The sequence below is a fragment of the Culex quinquefasciatus genome, chromosome 3 (genome assembly GCF_015732765.1).
Source record: "Culex quinquefasciatus strain JHB chromosome 3, VPISU_Cqui_1.0_pri_paternal, whole genome shotgun sequence".
Classification (NCBI taxonomy): domain Eukaryota; kingdom Metazoa; phylum Arthropoda; class Insecta; order Diptera; family Culicidae; genus Culex; species Culex quinquefasciatus.
This window is the reverse complement of record NC_051863.1, coordinates 103,318,846-103,341,066: the sequence shown is the minus strand read 5'-3', so window position 1 is coordinate 103,341,066 and position 22,221 is coordinate 103,318,846. Positions and strand designations below refer to the sequence as shown.

At 35.0% G+C, this 22,221-nt stretch overlaps 1 protein-coding gene across 13 annotated transcripts in view; it reads right to left on the bottom strand.

The window, feature by feature from the left end:
• The window catches only part of LOC6042901 (potassium voltage-gated channel subfamily H member 8), a 119,005-nt gene that overhangs the window by 56,020 nt on the left and 40,764 nt on the right, over window positions 1-22,221 (bottom strand). For 11 of the 13 annotated variants that reach the window (XM_038259742.1, XM_038259737.1, XM_038259741.1 and 8 more), the window contains 8 exons: window positions 20,929-21,064; window positions 12,875-12,985; window positions 12,698-12,815; window positions 12,505-12,642; window positions 10,834-11,027; window positions 10,522-10,750; window positions 10,235-10,398; window positions 6,060-6,264 (listed from right to left, as the gene is read on the bottom strand). In XM_038259742.1, coding sequence (XP_038115670.1) covers window positions 6,060-6,264; window positions 10,235-10,398; window positions 10,522-10,750; window positions 10,834-11,027; window positions 12,505-12,642; window positions 12,698-12,815; window positions 12,875-12,985; window positions 20,929-20,937 — 1,168 coding nt within the window. In that variant the 5' untranslated portion in view covers window positions 20,938-21,064. The remainder of the gene's footprint in view (window positions 1-6,059; window positions 6,265-10,234; window positions 10,399-10,521; window positions 10,751-10,833; window positions 11,028-12,504; window positions 12,643-12,697; window positions 12,816-12,874; window positions 12,986-20,928; window positions 21,065-22,221) is intronic. The other 2 variants (XM_038259749.1, XM_038259750.1) reach the window with 2 other exon arrangements.

Sequence of the window (22,221 nt, the reverse complement as noted above, 5' to 3'; positions counted from 1 at the left end):
ATTTCCCGGGAATTCCCGAAATTTAATAAGAAGTATACATTTTCTCATCTTTTTAGAGCCTTTTTTTAAATGCTCTGAAAATTGATCAATTCAATTTAGAATTAATTAATCGAATGATCAGAAAATTTTATATTTAGATTTATTTATGATATTATTAATTTCTGAAGCATCTGAAAATAGATCTAGCCTAATGAAAATAAACTATTGCAGTTTAGGCAAGCTTTTTCAAGAATTATTGGTTTTAGTTCATGAAAAAATAACCTATTTCCGCTCAAACAAAATTGTGATTTTTTTACGTTTCTGTTAACCATGTCGATTAACCAATCGAATTGGTATTATTATATATTTCAAATAGGTTTGTGCATGAAGAACTTTTTTCATTTGTTAAATACCTTATATTCAAGAAATCACAATTTGAAGTAAAAGAATTATGGAGCACTGGTGCAACAATGGGTGTTAGAGGGTTATAAATGAAAAAAAATGAAATGTTGTTAATTTATCGAAATTTTCAATATTTTAAGCACTTTTTCATAATCCTTTGTACAAAACAATGAAAACTGAAGTCTTTTGAACAATTTCGACTATTTGTTTCATCATTTTATTTGTTTTTGAGCAGAAAAATAGCCATTGGAAAAAAAGTTTTTTTCCCTTTATGGACCCCCTTTTCCTATAGTGGACCCGGGTCCACTATAGGCAAACTGTTTTTTTTTAAACCAAATTTAACTGATATTTGATGTCTTGATGCATGGTGTAGGTCTATAATAGATATAATGAATAAAAGATGGATTCTGCTCACTTTTTATCATAAACAAATATGTTTTGTTAACAAATTTGGCTTCAAACAACAACAAAACCAAACAGACATTTAAACACATTTATTTCCGAAAAAGATCAGAGAAAACGTTTCAAAAACCACTGTAAACATAACATAATTTAAAAAAAGTAATTTTGATGCACATTTTTTCATATTAATTACATAAATGGTTGACCAAAACTAAACAATAGATTTGTTTACAGTTGCTGATAAAACCACGCATGTTTATTTTTTCTTGATTTATTATTATAAAATATCATTTCAAACTGCAATTATGATGCTTCAGTTTAGTATAATTGAATATAGTTTTGATTAATTATAATTTTTTACGGCTTCAGCATTTTTGGTACTTTTAACATGAAACAGCTATATTTATACTCATAATTGAAAAATATATGCGTTGAGGTTGATAACAACAAGCATTCATTGTATGTTTAAGAGAAACTTTTGGTTAAATACACAGTTTTCTTCATTTTTGAATGTTTTATTAACAGGGGACACAGGACAGTTAAATATCAGTCAACATTGGTTTAAATGATGCTGAACATGCCAAATAAAAGATTTGTAGACAATAACACGCTTGAAATTGTGATTTTATTGAATTTTTCATCAAAAACTCTTCAGAGGGTCCACTATAGGAAAGGGGTCCACTAATGGATAACGTACCCTAATTGGGTTGAGTTTGAGCACTGAGTGTTTGAACAACAACACAATTCTGAATCGACAGGGAGGAAGAAGCGTGGGGACACACCACCATACGCTCCAAGATTTGGTTGTATTCGTTGGGAGCACCATGCTAAGAAGGTTTAGTACTCCTTCTGGGATGGGACACTGTATTTCCACAAATGCCCTTGATACTATTTGCCGTGGTTATAACGCCACTACTCGCTCTCTGTAACAGTATTCCTAATTCCAGTTCACGCTCACTAAGTCGTCATAGCCTACACTGAAAAAAAAAACAATTCTCGAAATCGTGAATTAAATTCACGAATGCGAGAACCACGAAGGAATATATTCACGTTCATGGTGCAAATGCACCATACTCATGAATAAATTCCTTCGTGGTTCTGACATTCGTGAACTTAATTCACTTAATTGCAACTTTGCTAAAACAGCTGTCCCAATTCGCCCCATGTGCTTGATTCGCCCCAGATGATGGAACAAAAAAAATATTCTCACCTTTTTTCGACATTTAAAAAAAAAGAAAGAAACCAAACCAAAACTACAGTCATCCCACATATCCGGAACACCCACAAATTCGGAACACTTTTGTGATAATTTGTCAATAGCATGCCAAAAGCAGCTTTTCTCTCGACTCTACTAATTTTAGGACCTTTATTTGGACATTCTCTTGCTATTTCACTAGCAGAAGTAGTACTTTTTGAACAAAAAACTTAATTTCAAGACTATTTCATCCTGAGCAGCAAAATACTGCCTCCAAATGGCCTGGTTTATATTTGTGGGATGTTATTCTGCCTTCCACAATTGTGGAACAACTGAATTTAACTGGTATTTTCACAAAAAAGCTATCAGACCATTTATAGAATATTACTAAGCTTGAGTTCCATTGGTTCTTGTGTGTGAAGTCATTATTTTGTAGAAAATATTTACTCCTGTAGAGATCCGAAGTTTGTTTACAACCGTAAGAAAAAAGTGTTGCAAATTTGTGGATTTCAAGGGTCAAAATTTTCCTTCAAAAACTTGATATAAAAGTTACAATTAGCAATTGTTCGATACAGCATTCGAAAGATCGCAGGAAAAGCTTTCGAATGAAGGTTAAAAGCGAATCATTAATTTCAATTATCGATTTGCTATGATTTTTTGAACATTGGCCGATCTGTAAACTGTTCTGAATATGAGGGATGACTGTATAACACTTTACCTGCAGTAATACTGGTCCAATTCTACCCTAGGTGATGAATAGAGAGAATGCGTAACGTGATTTTAGAATCATCCCACTTTGTTTACATCTACAAAGTAGGAGGCTGTTTAAGCAAAAGCATGACTTTTTTCTTACTGGTAAATGAGCTGTTTTGTAATCAGTAGTATGTGTTTAAATTTGTATTGTTTTTGAAATGTTTTGGTGGAAAATTGTTGCGTCGCGGTTAGAAGAGATTTTTCTGTTTTACGGGTGACAAAGATCTGCGGCTTGAGTGTAATTCTGCGATGTCGCAAATAAATTCCCTGACTGATTTTGGAATCCTGCAGCTCTTCCTGATCCAGCAAAAAAAAAATATCGCTAATTCTAGCGAAGCTGATCCAACAAAGAGAAAGAATGTTCACTAAACCAGGTTTTCAATCGGAATCAAACAATAAAGACAGCTTCTGGATGCAGTGTTGGTATTCTCGCGCTCTCGCGAGAAAAAATCCTCTCTCTCAAGTTCTCACCACGTGTCTCGAGCTGCCAAGAGAAACTCACCAATTGCGCGTGCTCTCCTCCGCTCGCGAACGGACTTTCTCGCGAGCCAGAATTGCCCATTCGCGAGAAGTTGAACGTGTTAGAAAAGAACCAAAAACAACACAGCGATTGATTACACCTCTATACCATCGCCTGGTTCGCATTCATAAGTCTAAAAAACAAATTGCTAGCTTGTGCCGAACGGCTAGCACGTTGCGCTCGCGAGTGCTCACGGTGAGAGCGAGAACGCAAACGAAAATGCGAGCGCGAGCGAGAAGTGAAAAGTACTACATGTTCTCTCCCTCGCTCGCGAGCGAGAAATGCTTTCCTTCTTCTCGCTCGAATTCCAACACTGTCTGGATGGATACAACCGCATCGACTCCATAAACAACTTCCATTCATAATTATAAAAAAAATACAATCTCGCCTTCAACTTTGTTAAGGTCTCTTGACTTCAACCCCAGGTGCTCAAAAGCCAAAAAATTTCATTCTTGCAAAAAAAAAAACAATTTTTAATGATCGATCACAATACTCTCTACTTTTGGCGAACAGTAAATTGGTTCCACTTTGACAGTTCAAAATTGAGGCCGTTTTGCGAACCACTATTCAGCACCCAGATTCATAGTTTTGAAATTATTTTCCAACAAACTATAAAAATCGATTTTTTCGAATAGTACTAAATGGTCTATGTCACAAGATAGCACACAACTGACGAATTGTTAAAATTCCATACATGTTTTTGACATAGGACTATGTCTCTACTTACTATATTGGGGGGCCAGTTCAGAAATTCGATCCAAAGCGTCACTTTTCAGCGTTAAAAAAGGGGACATTTTGAACGCTTATATCTTTTTTCCCTGTGAATCAATCCAGACGGTTGGACCACCAATCGAAAGAGAAAGACTTCAGCTATTGTTTAACTGCATAGATAGTTTGACTAAACATAGTTAAAGCACTTAAAACATGCAATCAAAATGAGTAATTTTTCAGTACAAATCGGACAGATTACCAATCAGAGCGAGCGTATGCATTCGAGACCGCGCCCCTTTTGTGCCGTTCTCCGGCTGTGCCGCTATTTAAGCAGAAAATTTCGCAAAAGCAAGTCACTTTGGAACGAGCACTCAAACTGTGCACGTCGGGCCGGCGCGGAGCAGCAGCAACAGCAGCGGCCAATAGAAGACGAGGACCAGCAACCAGAAGGAAGAACCACCAGCAGCAGAAGGAGGAAATTGGCCATTTCGACAGTAGTCGCCACAACCTGGAGTGGCCGGTGCCCTCAAAGCAGGTTCCCTCGGGGCCCGGGGGAACTTTTACAGAACCATACGAGTTGTGGCAATATGGGTATCAAAATTCATGGTTTTTGATACTGAACATAATAATGGCCATTTCGACAGTAGTGGCCACAACCTGGAGTGGCCGCTGATCTCAAAGCAGGTTCCCCCGGGGCCCGGGGGAACTTTTACAGAACCATACGAGTTGTGGCAAAATGGGTATCAAAATTCATGCTTTTTGATACTGAACATAATAATGGCCATTTCGCAGTAGTGGCCACAACCTGGAGTGGCCGGTGCCATCAAAGAAGGTTCCCTCGGGGCCCGGGGGGACATTTACAGAACCATACGAGTTGTGGCAATATGGGTATCAAAATTCATGCTTTTTGATACTGAACATAATAATGGCCATTTCGACAGTAGTGGCCACAACCTGGAGTGGCCGGTGCCCTCAAAGAAGGTTCCCCCGGGGCCCGGGGGAACTTTTACAGAACCATACGAGTTGTGGCAATATGGGTATCAAAATTCATGGTTTTTGATACTGAACATAATAATGGCCATTTCGACAGTAGTGGCCACAATCTAGAGTGGCCGGTGATCTCAAAGCAGGTTCCCCCGGGGCCTCGAGGGTCTTTTACAGAACCATACGAGTTGTGGCAATATGGGTATCAAAATTCATGGTTTTTGATACTGAACATGAAAATTGACATTTCGACAGTAGTGGCCACAACCTGGAGTTGCCGGTGCCCTCATGGAAGGTTCACCTTGGGAGAACATTTATGACAATTTTGCCGACAAATCTATGAAACAAAATAAAATAATCTTATTCCAGATTTCACTAGCAATCCAACAACACATTCAAATTGTTTGGTCCTATGTCTTTCGGTTATGTCTCTGACATACTATCTTGAACTTTTTCTTTTTTACGAGTGACGAAGAACTACGGCGAGAGTGTCATTCTGCGATGTCGCAGATAAATTTCCTGGCTGATTTTTTAAATTTCCTGGCACAATAAAGAAAGTTTCTGGATGGATACAACCGCATCGACTCCATAAACAACTTCCATTCATAATTATAAAAAATGATGATCTCGCCTTCAACTTTCTTAAGATTTGTTACAGACTTCAACTCCAGTTCTTTAAAAGCCGCACATTTTTTATTGTTGCAACAATTTTTAATGATCGATAACAATACTGTCTACTTTTGGCGAACAGTAAATTGGTTCCACTTTGGCAGTTCAAAATTGAGCCCGTTTTGCGAACCACTATTCAGCAACCAGATTATACCGAGTGTTTTGGGCAAATTTCAAATCATTATCTTCTCCACTTTGTCTTTGCAGCCGACACAATAATATCAAAATTGCTTTAAAAAAATAGAGCCAGCAATGAATTTTATTAATATATACTCAACCTTTGTTCTGTGCAACCATGTATTGTTTGGTTTGATCTTGTAGCAAACCGTGTTTAAAAAAATGCTTCTTTAACAAATACGATTCTCTTCTCTTAAAAATTAAACATGAATGTTCACCTTTTACTAACATCTATCGTATTGTGCTACGGCAGTGCAACATACTTACCAATATCCCAGTCCATCTCATTGACTAGTTTTTCTTTCTCAGCTATCACAAACCAAATGCATGCCAACCAATGTGCAACTAAGGAGAAGCATAACATCAGCAACGTTAGAATCATAGCGGTGTATTGTGAGTATCTATCCATCTTTTGAAGCAATCGTGCCAACCTTAACAACCGTGTTAGTTTAACTAAGTGAATGTGAGATTCCTATGCGTGATAGTTGCAATAGTATCAAAGATCATGAAATTGGAATCAGAAAAAATATTAATATCATAGGAAAGGATTTACTTTTTCAAAGTGAACTTAAACGATTATTTATTTCCACCTTGCTATTAATTCAACATTCCTTAAGTTAGCTCACTGTCAAAATGTTTGATATCTGATTGTCAATAATAAAAGTTACTGAAAAACAGAAAACATAAAGCTTTCTACGCAACTGAAAAGAAATGAATTGGCCATTTTTTGTTCACAATCTGAAAAGGAAATTCTCATGTGCGTTATATGCGTTCAAATAGTAGTGAAAGGCTGAGCAGATAAATAAAAAGAGAGATGTAAATCTGTAACACGGAGTGAAACCTTCGCAGCTGCCATGGTAAACTTCACAGAAGCTGACAAAATGTTTAACTCCACGTTGCTATTCAAATAAAAAGCTTAGTGTGAAGCAATTACCAATAATACGAATACAGTGAAAACCAGGGCTGTGGAGTCGGAGTCGGAGTCGGAGCCCGAGTCGATGGAGTCGGGTCTTTTTGGGGACCTGGAGTCAGAGTCGGAGTCGGAGTCGTCAAAAATCGAACAGCTGGAGTCGGAGCCGGATTCGGAGTCGGCTAAATTTTATAAGCTGGAGTCGGAGCCAAAAATTTCTGATAACCCGGAGTCGGAGTCGGAGTCGGAGTTTTCTAAACTTCAACAAAAATTATGTTTTTTTTTTATTGTTCAGTATTTGTTATAATGCAGGTTGATTCACAAAACTTCTTATTTTTTAATTGTTTTTTTTTAAGTCGCATGCACTGCGTTGCCATTTTTCCTTTTTTTAAATAGATTTATCAGATAAGCAGTTCTCTACGTATTCGGCCGATTTCAACCTATTTTTTTCTGATTTTTTTTTGCTAATTGACTCAAACTTTATGGGGGCCTTCCCAGAAGAAACCATCTTGTGTCATTGATTCACTTCAAGTAATCTCCATACAATTTTGACAGAAGTTCATATAAATATGAAACGTAAACATTCGAAGATCTCTAACTTTTCAGGAAATTTTTGATTGATTTGGTGTCTTCGACAAAGTTGTAGATATTGATGAGAACTATTAAAAAACAGGTTCACCGACAAAAAATTGGTGATTTTCTTAATACCTTTTATTTACAAAATTTCAATTTCCCAAAATCGGTATTTTTATTTTTTTTTTAGTTTTTTGTATATTTTAGGGGACATCCCGCATCTTTTTAGCCATTTTGAAGTATGGGCCAAAATTTTGTTGAAGAATTCTGATTTGTTTAATAGTGATTAATGTAAAAATTGAAATCTTGTACATAACATTTTCTGAACTAATTTTTTATGAACAGTATGTAAAAAAAGTATTTACACCCCTTGGGCACTATGCACATTTTGTGATGAAACATGTAAAAAATTTAAAGTTTGACAGGAACCTAGTACTACGTTTTGTTCAGAAACTCATGCCAAACATTTTGCTACAAAAACTCATGAAAAGATGATTTCTATAAAAGTTTTATAACAAATACTATTACGAAAATAAAAAGGTGCAAAAAAATTTGTACACCTTTAAAAATTAACATAAATAATGTTATTTGTTGACAAATCACCATAAATCCAGTCTCCCAACTCCAAATAGGCATCCTTGACTGATTAAAAAATAATTTGGATTGAATATAAAGTTTACTAACTACTTAGTATAAAAGTTTATATAACTCTGGAAATTCTATATAAAACTTATCTAAACTGAATTTTGCAAACTTTTAATTCAAATAAATGTCAATATATTACCATAGAATTGCTAAATAAACATTTTGGAGTGGGTATAACACCGTTTTGGGGGTATTTGTAACGATAGAATAGATTTTTCGTTGGAATTTCGTACCAACCCGGAATTACGTCGTAGGAAAATCCGCCGGCATCCGAACCGGTACACGATTCACAAGTCAACCTATGTGGAATCGGAAAGGGCATAAAATTTCCGATCTTTTGATACCCAAACATCTAGGTTTTCTTTAAAACCTACGTTTTTAAATACTTTTATACTTAGTAGTTAGTAAACTTTATATTCAATCCAAATTATTTTTTTAATCAGTCAAGGATGCCTATTTGGAGTTGGGAGATTGGATTTATGGTGATTTGTCAACAAATAACATTATTTATGTTAATTTGTCTAAAGGTCTACAAACTTTTTTTTCTGAACTTTTCGAAAAAAATATTTTTAGAAATGGACAATCATGGACACTATTTAAAAAAATAAAATAAAAACGGAATTTTTCGGACAAAATTTAACTTTGAAGGTTATATTTTTAAAACGGTGCACATAAAAAAATGTGTATAGTACTTTTCGATTGCAAATTCGATTTTACATAGAAATGAGATCAAAAAATTTTAAGTACGTGATTTATTTTTTTCACAAAAATCACTTTTTTTTAACAAATCATATATCGTCGGCAAAATTTTGGTCCATACTTCTGAATTGTTCTTGTGAAAATGATTTCAAAACTGGAGATATTTTTTGATTTCTTTTTCAATTACGTTTAAAACTTGTCACCTGGATTTTTTTCCAGTTTTGTGATTTGAACTTATTTTCATTGAGAAATACATAACAATTAGAGAGTATTTAAATAATCCAATTTACCAATGTTTTCAAAATAATAGTCAAGTAACTTTAGAAACATTTAAAAATATGTGGAGCCGGAGTCGGAGTCGGAGCTAACCATTTGTTGAAAGCTGCACCCAACTGACAGTCGCATGATTGTGATGCATAGTGGCATGAATGTAGGGAACTATACCCTTTCTCAGCCTATTTCTATTATCGGCCTATCATCACTTTGATCATGAATTACAGCTTTCATAAAGTGTTTTTGACTGTTCCAAAGTTACAAATAGCTAAAATTAAAGTGAGCAAGCAACTCTCTATTGTTGATACATCTGAAAATGTTGATTTAATAGCGGAAAACGGCAAAAGTGATGAGAATTGGTCGAATGGCTTAGAGTGATTAAAATGGGTATATTTCCCCTATATCAGAATCTGCATGAAATCTGTCCTCGAGCATTTTTTGCGATATAGGGGTATGACATTTTTGCCTGTTACCGACAATTATCGACATTACCGACGGCTGATTGATTGTATTGGAGAAAAAAAAATCTAAACAGAACGAGGATTGAACCATCAACTTCTTCATTGTTGATCCGACACGCTACCACCGCGCCATGGACGCTCGATGTATTGAGAGGGACAGAGCACCAACATAATCTTCTCTCTGGAGTATTGCTCGGGGACGCGCCAGCGTATGTGTTGGTGAAAACTGCAGATCGCTGACATGTTTACACGCGGGCAAAAATGAGCTATGAGCTTGCTGCAAAAACTGTTTGAAAATGTAACATTTTCTGCAGCAAATCCACTGTTGCAGATTTTGATATATATTTTTCCTTTGGGTGTGGAGTTGGAGTCGGCTAGAGTTTGTAGGCCGGAGTTGGAGTCGGAGTCGGAGTCGGTTCGAGCTGAAAGCCGGAGCCGGAGTCGGAGTCGGAGTCGGCTAATCTCAGAAAGCCGGAGTCGGAGTCGGAGTTGTCGCAGCCCTGGTGAAAACTCTTTTTACGCGGTGCAATACGTTTTTCTAATTTGTCGATTTCTCTGGAACGACGCAACATTTTTGCAAAGTTTTAAAAGCAATTTATATATAGGTTTTGTTAAGATCTACAAAACGCTTTTAGAAGCTTGCAACAATATTGTAAGGTTTCAGAGAAATCTACAAAACAAAAAGCGTAACGCCACCACATAAAAAGAGGTACATATGTACATATGTGAGCGAAAATAATTTGAACCTGTGTTTCTCGATTGCATTAACATGTTTAAATTCAATTGTTTTGACATATATTGAGGCATTTTTCTAATTGAAAAGTATATCCCCCGGCATCCTGAATTGCCAATCTTGCAAAAAAAAAGACAAAGTTTCTCACCTCTCCGCTAATTACATTGCTTGCGTAAAGATGGTCAAATGGGAGAGCTGCAAACAGATCAACGACAAACCATCCTCTGAGATAGTTGACTGCTATACTTTTAGAATTTGATACAACTTCCCCTTTGCGAGATACGTACGTTGTGCGAAAGTTTACTAAAATATCTGTAAATAAAGTAACGGAAAACAAGTATTTATTTACGTTAATTGTACTAAACTAAAACAAAAAAAATAATTCGGATAAATATTTTTAAAGAGAAAAACACTCTAACCATGCTTAAGACTTACCAACAATGAATAAAGCTTCAACAATAACATCTGAAGCCATTGTTAAACGGTCAGTTTTCACAAATGCAGCATTGTAAGGTACAGCAACTGCTACGTAGAATGTTGCCACTAAAATCATCCAGTCCCAACAGCCCTTAAACATTCCATAATGTGACAGAATAAAACGTGATTTCTTTAAGGCTTGCGTCTTATACTCAGGTAGTGGAGCTTCGCTAGAATGCAATATATTCTGATGCGGGATGAAGGTGCAATAAAAGACACATTATTATACAGGTATTGTTCAAAGCAAATAAAGCTTAAAGCAATACTCACACTATTAAGCTTGATTTTAGTCTTCATTTTTTCCGGCTTGTAATGGCCGGACAGCTGGTACAGCACTGCTCTCGATCGACGCCGTCCCATGTTGCATCCAGCCGGGACACCAATTTCAAGATTATCATCCTCTGCTCCGTCGTCTGCAAGCAAAGAGGTTTCAGCTGATCGGAATCGTGCTCCCAATAAAGCAGCTATAATTACCAACGGTACAAAATATAGGAAAGAGTGAGTTGATTAAAAATCACATCGAAATGCAAAGTTAACATGACTAAACAATTACACTATTGTTATTACTTAGATTCTCAAAAGGTTATCTACTGTAGCACATGAATATGTTAAAACATTTGAGGTATCGATTGGGATGAATAAGGAGAATCAAGAACACAATGCAAATGATAGTCAGTACCTGATAAAAGTGGCTATCTAAATAAAACAAGCATGAAAGAAGTACATTGAAGCCTCTTTTTACGAGATGCGTTACGTTTTTCTAATTTCGTCAGTTGTGTGCTATCTTGTGACAACGATCATTTAGTACTTTTCAAGAAAATCGATTTTTATAGTTTGTTGATAAATAATTTCAAAACTATGAATGATAGAGCCAAACTTTTTGAAGCAATCGGTTCGTATACTATCGCTTAACAAACGCTCCAAGTTTCAACTTATTTGGTTACACCAGTTAAAAGATACAGTAAATAATGTAAACGAAAATCTGAAAAGCACGTGTCACAAGTGTGTTTCAAAAGTAAAATTGTACTACGTGTCACAAGTGTGCACAGAATTCTCATACAAACTAAAATAAGCTCAAATCAATGGTTTAATCGACTTAATCAGTATATTTTTATAAACAAAAGGTTGCATTGCTTTTAGAAAGAATGTGTGGACATAAATTTGTGAGAAACAAGAAAAATTTTCCACATTTCCCAACAACATTTATGACGTGTCACAAGTGTGCACAACCATTTTGATGATAAATTGGTCTGTGTATTGCGATATCCGGGAAACGGAAGCGAGTTTCCAAAATCGGGTTAAAGCATCTTGTGGTATTTGTTAAGTATAGCAAAACGTCATCATTAACTCATTTTCGACCAAAATGGTCTATGTCACAAGATAGCACACAGCTGACGATTTGTCGATTTCTCTAGAACGACGCAACATTTTTGCAATATTTTAAAAGCAATTTGTAGGTTTTGTTCAGATCTACAAAACGCTTTTTGAAGCATGCAAATCGACAAATTTGAAAAACGTAACGCACCACATAAAAAGAGGTCTCACTGTATAACAGATTATTAAACTTCCGTCCCTGTTCATCCCAAAATATCTCGGAGTGTCTAGTTCGTTTCTAGTTTAGAGTTGTAGTTTAGATTTGCTTGGAATTATAAATTGAAATACTTCCAACTCAAAACCATGGCCAATGAAAACAGGGAATGATATAAAAATCCTAGATGTAGGTTGACAATTGACGAACTTCTTTGTTTGAGATACTAAGTAAGAAGAAAGCAAATCATCTGCGCTACAATACATTGACTAAACACCAAGTGAAAATTTAAATACTAATCAATCATTTTCCTTTAAAACCACGATAAGGATATCATTAGCAAAAACAATGCAGTTTTGTATAAAATTTGCATGAGAACACTAAAATGGCCAATTGTTAGAATCACTACTAACCACTATCACACTCATCTGAAATCGACATCTCTGACATTTTTGCCGTGGTGACATCTTTGTGGGAAGCAAGAAACAGTACCACCTCTCTCTTCTCATTTTTGATTGGGACAATATCCAACAGACACCAAAACGGAGTTCCTGAAACATGAAGTAAGTATTTAACAACAAGTTTTTTGAGTTTTCATACAGTTACCATTCTTTTTGTAAAATATAACTTCCAACTTAAGTTCATTTTTACCGTCTAAACTACTCTCAATCTGACTCTTATGGTCTTCTCGTTTCCGGGCCATAGAGAAACCGACAAGCGCAACCTTAAATTATTAATTGAATGTTTCATATAATACCGGAAATTAATAACTGATTAACAAACCTTTCTGCATAATTTGAGCACGGGAAAATCCTGAAAGCTCAACAAAGCCATCAGAACAGTACACAATTGGGTAGCCGCTGACTTGTGCATTGCCAAGCACAAAGTTAGAGTCTGTAAGAATAACGAGTATATAGTAGTTGAAACGAGAATCTAATCAAACTTTTAACTTAAAAAAAACAACATATCATAATCATAAAGGTCCTTACCCGGGCAGAAAGTTGCATCTTGGAAAAATCTACCCATGTTCGTAAAAACACGAACAAGTCAAGTTCACCCCAGGGTATGGTTAAGAGATAACCGAACATGGTCACGAACATAAATTGTTCGAGGCGTATCTGCGAAAAATCTTGTTGAGTTTATTTGACCAACAATGCCACATCAAGTTGAGTTTATAGTAGCAAACAACTGAAATCTTCCAAAAATCATATCAAGTTCATAAAGTAGATTTTGATCCCAAAAATATTTTTTTTGGTTTTTAATGCACCCCACCACAATTCAGACCCCCCCCCCCCCCCCCTTCTTCCTCTTCACAAATATGAGTAATATTGCAGGAATATACGCACTTACAGCCATCCCTCATATTCGGAACAGTTTACAGATCGGCCAATGTTCAAAAAATCAAAGCAAATCGATAATTGAACTTGATGATTCACTTTTACCTTCATTTGAAAGCTTTTCTTGCGATCTTTCGAATGCTGTATCGAACACCTGCAAATTTGAACTTTTATATATTGTTTTTGAAGAAAAACATTGACCCTTGAAATCCACAAATTCGGAACACTTTTTTCTTACGGATGTAAACAAACTTTGGTTCTCTCCAGGAGTACATATTTATTACAAAGTAATGACTTCACACACTGAAACCAACCAAACTCAAGCTTAGTAATGTTTGTGAATGGTCTGATAACTTTTTTTTGTGAAAATATCAATTAAATTGAGGTGTTTCACAATTGTGGGAGGCACAATAACATTCCACAATTATGGAACAGGCAATTTGGAGGCAGTGTTTTGCTGCACTGAATGAAATAGTCTTGAGATGCAGTTTTTTGTTCCAAAAGAACAACTCTTACTAGTTAAATAGCAAGAGAATGTCCAAATAAAGGTTCTAAAAATAGTAGGGCCTATAGAAAAGATACATTTGGCATGCTATTGACCAATTATCACAAAAGTGTTCCGAATTTGTGGGTGTTCCGAATATGTGGGAAGAATGTACATCAAAACAAGATTTTTCAAAGTTGAAAAATTATTTTACCTTAAAAACTCATTAAAAAATTGTGGAGAAAGCGTTGAATTGCCAAATGTCACAATAATTTTCCAAATCACGAAAAAAAGTTTTAAATTAAAAATAAAAGTCTATGAAAATATTCCTAAAGTTGCATAAGTCCAAAAATCCACAGTAAAATTTCAAAAAGCCTGGTAATGTTTCTTATCAAAATAATTTTTCAAAATGTTGAAAAATATTCAACTGGCTGAGAGCGAAAATTTCGCAAAGTCCTGAAAATCTAATGAATTCTACCAACAATCTTGTCGTGATACGGATCCCATAAATTTTCTAAGTGCCGGAACGATTTTTGTAGGGGGTATATCAATAATTATTAAAAACCAACTTTCGAATTTCAAAATTTCAATGAAGACGTTTTGTTAGGGACATTATTTTAGGAAAAAACTGATGTTTTTGTAAAAATCGGACGAAAATATCCTGTAATTTAGACGATTTTTCCGAAATTTTGGTTTAAAGCAAAAATAAACATCAAAATAATTTATCATGTTTCCAAACTCCCAATTTTTTTTCAGTTTCCTGTTCTCGAAAAAATTTAAGCATTGAATATATTTTACTGGCCGAAAGCCAAAATTTTGCTAAGTCCAAAAAATCAAATAAATTCTACCAAAAATCGTGATACGTTTGTAAAAATCGGACGAAAATTTCCTGTAATTTCCACGATTTTTCCGAAATTTTGGTTTAAAGCAAAACTAAACATCAAAATAATTTATCATGTTTCCAAACTCCCGAAAATTTTCTAAGTTCCAAAAATGCTTTTTCTGTAAAAGTAAAGAATTAAAAATATACGCAAAAATTTCAAAGTCCAGCATAAATAAAATCAAACATTAAAATATCAGCTCATAAAAATTATTCTAAGTGTCGGAAATTGAAAATTCTGTCAGTGACTGCAAATTTTGCTAAGTCCAGCATACATTTGAAATAAAGTCAAAATAATCATTTCATGATGTTCGGGTAAAATTTTGGAAAAAAAAAAATTTCAAAATTTTTGCTAAGTCTAAAAAAACTACCACTAACAGCTCAATATCAACTGTAGATAATGCGGTATGATCATGGAATATACTTTCCATGATACGCAGTCGGTTTCAAAAGTCGTCATAACTCGAGGAGTTTACAAAAAGATGCAAATAAACAAGCCAAGATAGTTTGAAGTTATCGCCACCAACTCACTTTCCGCCCGGGATATATGCAAAGCTTGTTTGATGACACAAATAAATAAATAAAAAATAGTTTTTCGCAAATCGGCTTTCCTTTGTTATTTTTTTTAATTATATGAACCAAATCCTGTCATTTTAATCCAAAATCCATTTTGCATCATAAGTTTTACCATACAAGTATTCATACTAGGCTCTAAAAATAGGTATGTGCATTAGGGTGGGTACGTTTTTCAAAAAAGTTCTCGGATCAAGTTTTATTATGGTTCCCCTTGTAGGGCATGCCCATAGGGACTTTCATGCCAAATATCAGCTCATTTGGTTGTGAACTGGCTGCGCGCATCAGGGTTAAAGTTTACATGGGAATTACTATGGGAAATTGGAACTTTTTGTTCAAACGCTCCTACAGGTCTAGGAAAATCACGCGCCAACTTCTGGTATGGTCAGGCCTATGGGGGGATGGTCTGGAGAACACTTTTCCCGAAGAGAGCATATGGATTCGTTGTTCCTAGACCTGGCGCATCGGCAAACAATCCGATATCTCCGGAATCAACGGTTTTCCCTGAAAAGCATCAAATTTTCCTTAGCATGCTATGAAAGCTTGATGAACACCGCGACGCCATACGTCAGGCAGCTACCACGTGGTTGAAATATTTGCAAAAAAAATACAAATTTGCTATGCAAAGATTCTGAATTCGACTAAATAATATCAGGATTACTCGAAATGACCATTTTATAGTTAAAAGAAGGTTTGCAATTAAATATTACAGCCGTTTTTCACCCACGTGGTAGCTGCCTGACGTATGGCGTCGCGGTGTTCATCAAGCTTTCATAGCATGCTAAGGAAAATTTGATGCTTTTCAGGGAAAACCGTTGATTCCGGAGACATCGGATTGTTTGCCGATGCGCCAGGTCTAGGAACAACGAATCCATATGCTCTCTTCGGGAAAAGTGTTCTCCAGACCATCCCCCATAGGGGGTCGTGCATAAACCACGTGGCCTTTTTTTAGACAATTTTGACCCCCTCCCCCTCATGGTTTTCGTGGTTTCACGCCAACCCCCTATATGACACGTGGCCTTTTCCTCTCAGGTGAAAAATCTTTTAAAAAAAAACAAAATAAGTATAGATTTCAAAAATGTTTATCCACAAATGATGTACCGTCAGTGGTGGTTACTTTTGGTCAAAAAACGATATTACTGTTGTTATTTTGACACAATAAAAACATTTCAAATTATGTCGAAATAAATATTGTTGGGGAATGCTCCTGAATTTACCAACATTTTCCCAGAATATGGCTAGTATAATCACACCGTTCATAAATGCCAATCGTTTTAAAATTAACTCAAACTCACCCTTTAGAGGGGGTGACATTGGGTCAAACAGAAAACATTTTAATTTGTGTAGGTGCTGTAATACCATTAAAACCAATTTAATAATATATAAAAAAAAACAGAAAAAAGTATGATATCACAAAGTTTAAGGTAAATAATAACAGTATAACAATTTATTGAAATGGTACAGAAAGTAAAAAATACTCTCAACAAAACAAGCAACTTAGTAAAACATATGTATTCAAAATTATGGAATTGCAGTGCAATTAATTGCATCCAGAATAAATATGCTTTAAGAATTAAAGCTATTTTGATTTATAAACAGCATTCATGATTTAATTTAAATGCGCTTTAAAATATTTTCTTAAAACTGAAATTAATTAAATAGAAAAGTTTTGTTTCAGGAAAAAAATATTTTCATTTTATTTTAAAGAAAATATCTAGTTATGTAAGCTCCTAGTTATTATTTATTTTATTCCAAACATTCATAAAAATCCAAACTAAAGCAACTTTTCTTTTTAATTAAGCATGATTGATTCCAATGATTCAGTGTGTCCAAAAAAGTCGAGCTGTTTAATTTTTTTCTCCATACAAGAATCAGAGACAGGGACAAACATTCAATATTACGACCTTTTGAAATGTTAGTCTTAATTTTTTTTGAAAATATTGATTTCGAAAAGATCGGAAAATTTCACGAAAGTTTTATTTATAAACATTGAAAATCGCACCACGCACCGACATAAGAAAATTATGGGTTGTTTGGGTAGTAAACATCCATTTTTCTGTTTTAAAATCTTTGCATGGCAATATCTTAGAAACAAAGCAACATCGAATTTTCTTAGCATATCAAAAATATTTTTTTTTTTTCAAAATTAGGCAAACATGGGAACTAATTTTTTTAAATTAATAACTGCAACGAATTTTTAAAAAAAGTTACCTAAAAATAGCTATAACTTGAAAACGGTGCACTTTATGAAAATTTCACTAAGTACTTTTAGATTGCAAATTTGATTTTACATCGAAAAATAAAATTGAAATTAAGTTGCGGTCATCAGTATTGATTCAAAAATTCATGACTCAAACAACGATGTTTTGCCCGTTCTGAAAATTTCTGAAAAGTTGGCAAAATTAAAAAAAAAAAGAATATAGTGTTTTTTTGCAAATCATGTTTTAGTGACAAAAAGTGAAATTAAAAATCAGCAAAGTTAATTACCATTTATCATTTTTTTCAGTGTAGTCGTTATCCATACCTACAAATTTGCCGAAGACACCAAATCGACCAAAAATTTCTTCAAGAGATACAGATTTTTTAATTTTCATTGCTGCCAAATTTGTATGGAAAACTATATGGACAAACTAATGATGCAAAATGGCTTGGGCACCAAAAAAGGTTTCAGACGAATTAAAAAAATCAAACCATTAAAATTTAAGAATAAAGTCCGATTTCGTATAGAATTGCTCGAAAATCGATTTCGTGTCTTTGGAAAAGTTGTAGACAACGCGTTAAAAATCATTTTTTTAGTCATGGACATCCAAATTGTTTAAGTCTTACTCTTACTTTAAATTGATTTTGCTATCGACTACGTGTTTTGGTAAATTTAAAAGATTGAACTAAAATTTGGAATTTATTTTACATTTTTTCAGTTGTTTAAATAGGCAATTATCTACGATTTAAGATTTTTGATCTAACTTTTGGTTGGAGATATTACCTCAAAATAAATACAAAAAATATTAAATAAGATAATTTTTCAAGCGAGTTGAAAGTATCGTTCCATCTTTTTAATGAATTTTATTTATGTTGATCTTGACGGCATTGAATTGAAATTTATTTCACAAATTGATATCGGCATTTGAATATTAAGTGACTCTTTAAAACTTTTTAGTTATTATTTTAATGTGTCTATATATTTGAGTGGTTTTATCTCAAATATGAAGTTGAGGGTATAGTATATTTTCTCAGCTTAAGAAAAACTAATATTTTCAGGAAAGGCCCTATTTTTTTAATCATTAAATTAATTGAGAAACAAAAACAATGTTTGCTTGAAGCTCGTTTTTTTTCTCTAAAAATCTAAAATGTTTGCCCATGTTTCTCTTTGGCTCAAGAGATGATCCCTATTAACATAAAAAAAAACTTAAAAAATACCTACAACTTTGACGATGGATAGTAATCGTGTATTTTATGAAATGTTATGTAATACAACAATCCGAGTTGTGTAACCCATGAAATAAGGAATATATTTTAGACCAAAATGTTCATCAAATTTTTTGGTGAATCTTAAAGTATGTATCGTTCGTTTTTTCGTTACTGGTTATTTTTTAATGTTAGACGTTTCACTTGCAAATGAGGTAGTGAAACTGAAATTTTGCGCGATAATCCTGAAATTGGGGTTTTTAGTTTCTTTGTACTAAAAAATATTGCATGAGAGAGGAGATACAAGATATCTTGAGTTTGTAAAGTGTCAAAAGGAAATCTTTCGATTAAGATTCTTCGATCACTTATAGGACCAGTTACGGTAATTAGCTAAGATCTGAGATCTTGATTTTTTTTTTCACAGAGAATCATTTTTAGACACTTCATTTATAATACATATTTAGTTTTTTGCCTTGTTACGAAAATCTTATAAAATTGTCAGCAATATTTATTTTCAAGTTGTTCCAAAATAAAACTATCGAAGACTACATCTACTTTCAATGCAAATTTGCAAGCACATTTTTAGCTACTTGATACCATCAACAAAAAAATGAAATTGTGTTTGCATTATGGTACGCATTTTTTAGGGTATATTAACTTTGGATACTGTCACTTTATTTTTTAACAGGCTCAAAGTATTGATATGAATCTGCCGAAATATATAATTCAATATTGAATTGGAAAATATTATGACATTGAAATATAAGTAATAATTTTAAACACAATAATTATATGGTTTTGAAGTGTAACAAAAAATGTATGCATATAAGTAAATTTAAAGCGCGTATTTTTTTGTTTTTTTTTTAAGAAAATATTTTTTTTAAAGGCCACGTGGTCAGCCGTCGACCCCCTCCCCCTCATGGCTTTTCATGGTTTTTCGGTCGGATTTCGGACCCCTCCCCCTAAGGAGACCACGTGGTTTATGCACGACCCCTAGGCCTGACCATACCAGAAGTTGGCGCGTGATTTTCCTAGACCTGTAGGAGCGTTTGAACAAAAAGTTCCAATTTCCCATAGTAATTCCCATGTAAACTTTAACCCTGATGCGCGCAGCCAGTTTACAACCAAATGAGCTGATATTTGGCTTGAAAGTCCCTATGGGCATGCCCTACAAGGGGAACCATACTAAAACTTGATCCGAGAACTTTTTGAAAAACGTACCCACCCTAATGTGCATGTATACAAATATATATCTTGAGACGGGATTTTTATTTGAAATGGTGTCTTGGGCAAAGTAGAAACCCTCAACAGCTCCAAACCCATTACATATTTAACTTTCGACGCATTTTAGTAATAATTGTGTTTGTATTGATTTCATGATTTTATGGTTTTATGATTTTATGAGCATCCCAAAAATAGAAAAATACTGACGAAACTTTTTCAACAATTTTTAGCGGTTCGACAAAATCGTTTCCTGTGTTATTTGGACCACTTTTAACCCTTTAAGTACCACGTGGAATTCTAGTATTCAAAAAAACATATCTTGGCTCAAACACAACCAATTTTCGATGTTTTGGGAATGTTCGCTCAGGATTTTAAAGCGGAACACGATACAATCGGAAAAATCCAGATTCCGGTTCCCTGGCCGGAGAAATACCAGATTTCCTAGGGCCAAATTTGGGGCTACGCTAGCCAGGTCATTTTTCTGATTACAAAACCATCAACAAAGATGCAAACGAGTGAAATACAATGAAATTTTGTCATCTGCAGTCAAACGAAGGCCATTTTATTGATCAAGAAACATGTTGGACACGGGAAACTCGGTCAGTAACCTTTGACCGGTTCCAGGTTTCCGGCTATAGTCCGAAGATATGGCCAGATCACTTTTCTTGTCAAAAGTGGGCATGCGACATGTTTATGTTCATGAAATTGTATCACAAGTTTAAAAAGACTAACCCATTGTCAATCGGATCGACTGTAGCCACCCGGAACCGGTTTCAGGGTCCCGGACATAATTCAGGTTCCCGGACATTATCACAGAAACGCGCTGAGTTATGAAACAAAAGCATAAGCTATAAAATACTCGAGATTGACCGTGACCAGCATGACCTCCGGTACAATTGTAATTTCGCCCAAATAAACACCCCCAATTACTTACGTGTGCCATCGAAGCGTGTTGCAATAGTATCCAAAAACGTATTCTGGGGCGCCAGCAGCCTTTCTCGCTGGCATTGATGGGCCTCTTCTTCGCTTATATTTTCTTTTTCTCCTATTTCCTAAGCTTCTCGAGGAACCTGCAACGGGCGTGGAGAAATAGTTGTAAAAGATTAATTAGTTTATGGATACAACAAAGACTTCACAATTCACAATGACTCACTAGTTCCACGTTCAGCCATTTTTTCAGTTCAATGTTATTAACAGTTATTTTCAATAGGTAGTTTTACTCCAATCCAGGACCCTTTCATTTAACTAAATGATTTTGTTTTGTGTAACGACAAAAAAACTACTCTACTTGAAAAGACGGTTTACTATAACCATTCCCCTTCTAGACTTGGGAGCCGTCAATCAATAAATGCCATATCGTACTGAACTGATAAGATAACAAACGAATTATGCTTTAAGGCCATCGCATACGGTTTTGCGTTATACGGTGCAACCGTGGTAGTGGTAGTACGATTTTTGTAAGTGAATCGCTTCGCTAGGAGACGGTGATTTTAGCGGATTGCAGACTGGATTTCGCCATGTGATGTGAAGATTGTCTAAGCCCAAGTTGCCTAGGAATTGATAACTGGGAAAAGAACCAATTCCACCCTAAACTAAATTCTCACCACCATGGCAGCCGTCCATTGCCGGCCGCTCCCATCTCCACCACGCACCAGGGACAAGGAAAGGGATTTGGAAGACGGGAAGTGTTGATGCTCCACTTTTTTAAGGGGACAAGGGAAAATCTCCACGGTGTCCCCAAGTTAGTTTCGCTTGGAGTTGGCCGGTTTTTGGGAAGGTAAAAGGTCTAGGATACGCTCTAAGCAAGCGTTGCGCCCATTGGCATGGTGTGTTTAAGGGCTATAGTTTTATTCTCAAGGCAAGCATTCGGATGCTGCTGTAGAAACAATTCCCGTTTAATTACATTGGGTTTTAATAATTATTCTCAAGGCAAACATCTGATGTTGCTGTCGAGACAATTTAAATTTTAATTAAACAGTTCAAGCTTAGACAGTTCTTGAACTGACCAACAGAGCATGTTACTATGTAAACCACTTGAGTTAAGCGCGCCCGTTGTCAATATGCGTTTTCATTCTCTCTCATTTTAAAGAAATATGTAGCGATTTTATCGAATAGAGAATGCATACAAGACGCGATCTTAAATCAAACAAAAGAAAGCACAAAAACAACACGTGTCTTCAATTCTTCCAAAGAACTAAAAATGAACATTTTTTAAAGAAAAACTATG